The following is a 7,399-nucleotide window of genomic DNA, read 5'->3' as shown; positions in this document are numbered from 1 at the left end:
TCTTATACGCATCTGGGCTTCGATCCTCCTGGGGTAGAGTAGTCTGATATAATGACATATTAGAGAGCCCTTTTTCTAGCATTAATCTCACACAAGGAATAACACATAATGCTACTACACCTATTACTACAATTACTATTAGTATGACAATCCCTAGTTGCATGAGACCTTGTTTCCAACTTGTGAACCACCCAAAGTATTGATCCCATGGATTATTTATACCTGAGTTCTTTTTCAGTTCTATTGACAGATCTTCAAGCTTTTTTTTTATAGCTATTGTGACCTTACCAGTGGGGCCAGTATTATTTGGTATGTATGTGCAACAGGAGGTTGGATCAGTCAATACTTGGCACACTCCGCCCTTCTCTGCAAGAATCATATCCAACACCATTCGATTCTGGAATGTCATGATTGAGTCTGCTTGTAGTTCTTCTACTACCCCTTGTAATGCATCTCTGGTATAGTTTACAAACCTTTGCTGATTGTAGTATTTGTAATTTATCCAATCCACATTTTTATTCACAGTAATGATGGGAAATATTGATTCAAATCCGGTGGCTACTTGATCTCTAGCTTTGAACTCATCTGACCCCTCTTGGAACACCTATTGCATCTATATACACATGGGGATCAAAACTTGAAAGGGGGCTGCTTCTTTTGTTTATCTTTAGCACCCCTTTTTCTATAATATCTGATTCAGTAAAAATGTGCATGTTCATTATAACTTTGGCAAGCGCATATTCACCTTTCCAGGCACCTTCCAGTCTGGATCTTATTTTTCCATCTCCACAGATCCAGTACACATCTCCTATGGAGTATACTGGGTTCTGAGTGAGGGATATGTTCAGATTGCTGTATTTGTGACAATAACCTTTGGTGAAATTCTGTACATTCCTCCCATGTGTACTACCTTTGTAACATGTGTAGTTACCTGGATATACCTGGATTCCTGCCCCAGGGTGAGGATTTTTTAACAACAGAGGGTATTTTGATTTCCATTCTGTACATGCACTGTGGTTATAAGACATAGTAACAAAAAGAGTCAAAAAACATTCTTCAACACTTTCTGGTAACACTAGGGGTACGGTACCTAGGTGTGGCTTGGCAGCACTGCATATGTAACAGTTACTTTTATTCACAGAGGCTACACTATACTTCAACCACTCCAGCCACAAATTAGCATCAGAAAAACCTGTCTCCATGGCCAAAGTATCCTTATATGTGGGATCAGATATGGCCCTTAGGTTTTTTAGAGAAACTATATGTGGGGCTAGTGGGTTTTTGGGGACACCTGTGATGGGTTGGTATTCCTTAGACTTATACATATCTCTAAGTCTGAACATTTGTGTTACCCGGGAAGTCGCAGCTCCCCACATTTTAGTACCATCCCAATACATAATCTCCTTCATCATATTTACCAGGGTTTTCTATTGTCAATGCAATTTTCATTTCCGCTGACCTTTTTTTTGCAATAATTCAATGAGGAGGTGTCCACATAACACGTTCCTCTCTCAAGGAGTGTCATTCTAGTCAAAAGGGACTTAGAATTTTTATCCCTCCTTTCCTCCTTTTGAGGGCGCTTTCTGGTTTATATCCCCATTCTGTCCCTGTATTCCATCCCACTGATCCCCAATATTCACAACCTTTTCCCCAGTATGAGTCTGTTACACATATATAGGCCTGTCCTTCTACATAGTTGTTGGAACAGTAGTTATAATATGAACATGTTTTCAATATATCACAAAGACAAAAGGTGTAGGTAGCTACGTGAGTGTTAGATGAATTATCCCAAAAGGTGATGACGCCGCCCTTGCTAGTTGCGGCTACTTCTCCCATACTGCTAATTGGTAAAATCAACAAGATTATTGAAGCAATCTTAGTCAGTACATTCAACCATTTTCCAGAAAAGAGTGAGGAGCTCATCATGTTGGAGGTCAGGGCTGTCTGCCCCTGTTAGAACCTCTGGGCCTTGTTGGAGGTCAGAGCTGTCTGCCCCGTTAGTACCTTTTGTCCTTCTTCAAGGCCAAGGCTGTCTGCCTCCGTTCCTGCCTCCTCTCTTGTTCTCACAAGCTTCACTCGGGTGGCGTGGATTCACTTGGGTGGCACGGCTGTTCTAGTTAGTGCGACCAAGGTAGTGGGTGGGCCATATGCAAAGTCACCTTGGGATTTTCCTTTTTTCAGTGTTTTGATCACTAGCTCATCCCCCACCCTGTATGTGTGGGTGGGTTCCTGTGGAAGAGAGGGAGACTTACAAGCAACTTTTTTCCTCAGTTTTATTAAGTACCTGTATCAATTTGGTGACATTTTCTTCCCTTATTAAATCAAGGTCTCCTTCCTGCACTATTGTTGGGCGTCTTGCCCAGGGGGTGGGGAAAGGCCTTCCCATAAGTATCTCGAATGGTGATAACCCTAACCTCTTTGCAGACTAATCCTATCTTAGGATTTTTATGCAATACTGGATAACACCAGTCTTGCTGTTCCTGTTCAGTGGCATATCTTTGAAGATCAGTAAGCATTTGTGACATCTCAGGGGTTGGAGGTGCCAAACATGGCATCTCCCAATGGTTACATGAACCTGTGGGGTTGCATTTGGCCACTCGTTTCGCCACCTTATCTACCAGCGCATTGCCCTGTGAGACATGATCGTTACCATCTGCTGCCGTGAATCCTCTCCTCTGCCAAATCATACCATGGTCCCACACTACCCCATGTGCGTATCTACTATCAGTATAGATGGTGACAGGTCTGCCAGCATGTAGAATACATGCTCTAGTGAGTGCAATGAGCTCAGCTGCCTGCTGTGTTGAGTGTGGATGCCCTTGAGTAGGCCTACAACATCATGTGTAGTGTGCAAAAATGGTGTAATGTCACATTGTAAAAGGAGTTGCCAACTCTACCATCATAGCACAGGCTGGAAGAGAACACAGACATGCCGGCATCCCTTGAACAGGGGTGGGCATTACCTTTGAGAAAAATACACAAAGACGCAACTTGCCTCCGTGTTCTTGTGTCAGTACACCCGCCATGGTTTTACAATTTTGTCGTGCAAACACGTGGAAGGGCAGTTTGTAGTTAGGGAGGCCCAATCCTGGACTTGACATTAATGAACATTTCAGATAATCAAGTGCATTGTACATTTCTGAAGACCATTTTATTAAATCAGGTTTGTCCTGTAGTGTTGCCTGCCTCAAGATATTGTCATAGTAGGAACAGTCTGGGATCCATTGTCTGCAGTAGTTTATCATTCCAAGGAAGGATAGCATTTCCTTCTTGGAGACCGGGGTGACCAGGCCCGCTACAAACTGAACTCTCCCTGGACTGATCCTTCTTTCCCCCTTTGTGAGGACAAACCCCAAGTATTCGACTTGCTGTTTACACCATTGCATTTTCCCTAATGACACTTTGTGTCCACATTCAAACAACCATTGTAACAGTGTTATACCATCCTCAATGTTGGCCTCCACTGAGATACTGCATAACAGTAAATCATCCACGTATTGCAACAACACGGAGGGGGGTACCACCTTGGGGGGGGGTACCATGGTTCAAACGTGGCTTGGAGGACTATGCTGTACACTACAGGTGAATCAGCACATCCCTGGGGCATTCTGCCCCAGGTCAGTTGACGTCTGTCAAAGGAAAAAGCAAAAATTAGTCTGGTCTTCTTGTCAACTGGGATAGAAAAGAATGCATTTTTCAGATCTATCACACTGAACCAAACAGCGTCTGCTGGAATGGCAGATAGTAATTGAGTGATGTCAGGTAAAATAGGGGTTTTAGGCACAATGATGTTGTTGATGGCCCTTAAATCCTGTACAAAGCGGGTAGTACCATCTGCCTTTGTCACTGGATTTACAGGCGTGCTGTAGGGTGAAATCACCTCTTCCAGGATTCCCTTTTTGTAGGAATTATTTTATCATTGGCCTGTCCATCGAGTTTCTCTTTTGGCAGTAGGTATTCTTTCTGGAACACTGAAATGACACCTGGTTTTACAGTAGCTTTGTAAGGTGGGCAATCTATGAATCCTGTGTCATATTCATTTGAAGACCATAATGCAGGGTTAATGTTGTTAAGTTCTGGGTGGTTCTGTATGTTTGCAAGAATCAGTGGCACTGGTGTAGAGATTGGAATGAGATCTGAGTGTACTCTTATGCCCTGATTTTTTGGCTGACACTTGTAAGTCAAGCTTAATGAACAAATCTTTACTTACCACACTTGAGGTTGCACTGCTATCTACCATGAATCCTACTCTCAGTCATCTGAGTCCACCCCTTTTAGTCGGACGCTGTGGCCCTCCTTCTGTCTGTCATTAGTGTCCCAGCTGCCCATGAGAGCTCTGATGTGAAGCACAACACTTAACATGTAACACATAACCTCAAACATTGAAACAAACAGATCTGACAATGCAGACATAAACACACAAAAGGCCCATAGACTTCAATAAAAAAAATGTACAGCTTGATCAATGCTGTTGGCACCAATAAAAACCAAAAACTTCCAAGAAAAATAAAATAAAATTCTCAATGCGCATATTATATGAAAACAAATATCACACTCCATACACATTCATATACATTTTCATGTACTCATTTTCAGAAACAGCTCATAACCACACCCTTACACTCAAAAACTGAATTGCACACACAGCTCTGCTAAAAGCATCTCTTCACATTTTCAACTCCACTACAACTCAGAGCCACACCCATTCACATTCCACTGAATCATTTGTCTTCCAACCTAATCACACAATTGTCTTTGTTTCATCCCAAAACTTGCAGCACAGACAAACACTTTCCTGGAAACAGATAGCCACACCACACCCAGAAGTGCTAATAGTATATCTCGCTGTTGTGCTGTTTTCCAATGTTTTCTGATCTTCACTCTGTGATTAATCAACTCTTATAAGAAGACAATATACATGTTATAATCATACAGTCATTTTGTTAAACCCAAATCATTTTATATGTCAGGTGTTCTTAGTTAATGTTGTACATATATAATAATTCTTGTTAAAAGCTGGATTCTCACATTACACTGCTGGGGAAAGAAAATTATTGAACAATTTTTATTTTTTTTATTTTTTAGCAACATTTTTTTAAGAAGTTTCTGTCCTTAAGAAGAGCTAGAAGCGGCAACTGCTGCCGTCTTGGGTTTGGGTGTCGTGCCTTCACGGAAACCATTTTTGAATCTGCGGTAGACAACCTTCAAGTGCCGCATGCGGCTGGTGCCGGTGGTGTTGCGTCTCTTGGCCTTCGCACTCCAGTTGTACTTTCTCTTGCGCTTGGCAGGGTAGCCGCACTTGCCGCAGGTAGACTTCTGCAGATGGTAGGCCTTGGACCCGCAGCGACGGCACAGAGTGTGCGTCTTATTGCGGCGCTTTCCGAATGACGAGGTCCCCTTCGTCATCTTGCCCAGCAGCCGATACTAGAAGTTTGGTGCCAGGGGTACCAAGTGGGACGTTGAGATTCCTATCACTCACTGATCGGTGTAAAATGGCCGAAGGGAAGAAGATGAACATCTAAATGGACTCCACGTATGCTTTTGGGATTGCACATGACTATGGACCCATATGGGAGGCTAGAGACTTTTTGACTTCTGCAGGTCAGCCCATTAAAAACAAATACTCTGTGCTTGAACTAATGAACTCTCTACTGTTGCCAGAATAAGTTGCTTATGTGAAAGTAAAGGCTCACACAAGGTGTACCACGGCAGAGGTGAAAGGCAATGACAGAGCTGATAAGGCAGCCAAGCTAGCTGTGCTCCAGCTACTGAATGCTGATGCCACCCTGGTAAGAGCCTTAAAATCTATGAATATTCCCAAAGACACTCTGATCAAATTGTTTGAGCAGGCCCCACCTGAAGAAAAAGAACTATGGACTAAACAAGGGGCTGGGCCAGATGACCAAGGACTATGGGGAAACAAAGACAGAATTTGTCTACCACGCCCTCTGTACCCAGCTATGGCTCAGGAGGCCCATGGGCCTACACATCTGTTTAAAGGTGCCATGGTAAGTGTGGTGAATGAAGGATGGATTGCTGCAGGGTTTTCTGCAGTAGCCTCTCGATTTGTACAAGAATGTATAGTCTGTGCATTGAACAACCCCAGCCAATTGGTGAAGACTCCAAGCAAGCACACTCCTAGGCCATTTTACCCGTTCCAGAGACTGCAGATAGACTATATACAACTGTCTAAGGTAGGAGTATATGAGTTTGTTCTTCTGTATGTTGATATCTTTTCAGGGTGGCCGGAATCTTATCCCGTGTCTAAGGCAAATGCAAAAGAACACCACAAAGAAACTGGTCAGTTAACTGATATGCAGACCCTGATTCAGTAGAAGGCACACACAGTCTTGAGTCTGGAGATTGGGTGGTGATCAAGAGGCACGTGAGGAAAACGTTTGAGCCCAGTTTTGATGGTCCCTTCCAAGTCCTGTTGAAAACTGCAACCTCTGTAAAGGTGTAAGGAAAGCCTAACTGGATTCATGCCTCACATTGCAAAAAAAGGTGCCCAGCCCTGAGGATGGAGATCCTTGCACTGCTACTCCTGGGTCAGAGCATTCAAGCTCTACATGTGAACCTAAAAAGTGACTGGGACAATGTTTTTATTAGGCATCATCAGGTCTTGTTAAAAAATATGACAGATGCTGTTGAGGAAGGGTTGAGACGTATGCATATATATCCATGCATGCCTGCAAACACGTGCGGGCATGTATGGTACATATGCATACATTAACCAACGCACCATGGGATGATGTGCGCAGATGTGCCCAGCATCTGCGCACGTCTGCCCATAGTGATCCCCAGGGGCTCATGGTGGCCCCTGTGGGAAATATGTGACCCCTTATAATATATGTAGGGGCCTTGTGCCCCCTTATATGTAGGGGCTTGTGCCCCCTTATCTGTGCCCCCTTATATATATGACTGCGTCCCCTTCTATAATTCCCCTTAGAAGATATGATTAATGTATACATGTGTATGGATGTGCCCCAAGCATCAATACACATGTATATTATATGCATATTCCCCCCTCCTACACCTGAAACCAGGTGCATCGGTGTGAATGTGCCCCAAGCATTCACACCAATGCAATCTGGCTAATTACATCAGAATGACTGGACAAGGGTCCGGTCATCCTGATGGATACAAAGAGCTCAGATTCAACAGAATCTGAGCCCTTTGTTGTAATTATCTCCAGCGCCGCTGGAGATAATTACGCATGATAGAAGAAGGGGAGAAGCCTCCCCTCCTCCTATTATGCGCATTCCGACAGTGCGATTACTATCGCACTGTCCGGAATGCTAGGTGCAGCAGGCGGGAGATCAAAGGCATCTCCCGCCTGTCTGCAGCGCGTCCCCGATGTGCTGGCCGGCGCAGTGATATGACACTGGTGGGCGGCGGG

At 43.9% G+C, this 7,399-nt stretch overlaps 1 protein-coding gene across 1 annotated transcript; it reads right to left on the bottom strand.

The window, feature by feature from the left end:
* Nucleotides 1–5,082: 5,082 nt before the first annotated feature.
* On the bottom strand, nt 5,083–5,442 carry LOC122936075 (60S ribosomal protein L37-like). Its single transcript, XM_044292075.1, has one exon. The coding sequence runs from the start codon at nt 5,404–5,406 to the stop codon at nt 5,113–5,115; it is 294 nt and encodes a 97-aa protein (XP_044148010.1). The 5' UTR covers nt 5,407–5,442; the 3' UTR covers nt 5,083–5,112.
* Nucleotides 5,443–7,399: the final 1,957 nt, after the last annotated feature.

This window comes from Bufo gargarizans, chromosome 4 (assembly GCF_014858855.1).
Source record: "Bufo gargarizans isolate SCDJY-AF-19 chromosome 4, ASM1485885v1, whole genome shotgun sequence".
Taxonomy (NCBI): Eukaryota; Metazoa; Chordata; class Amphibia; order Anura; family Bufonidae; genus Bufo; species Bufo gargarizans.
The sequence above is the reverse complement of the archived record's forward strand: the minus strand, read 5'-3'. Positions and strand labels throughout refer to the sequence as shown.

What these genes read in the sequence shown, in the direction of transcription:
- LOC122936075 (XM_044292075.1), bottom strand. Translation starts at nt 5,406, where the DNA reads ATGACGAAGGGGACCTCGTCATTCGGAAAGCGCCGCAATAAGACGCAC.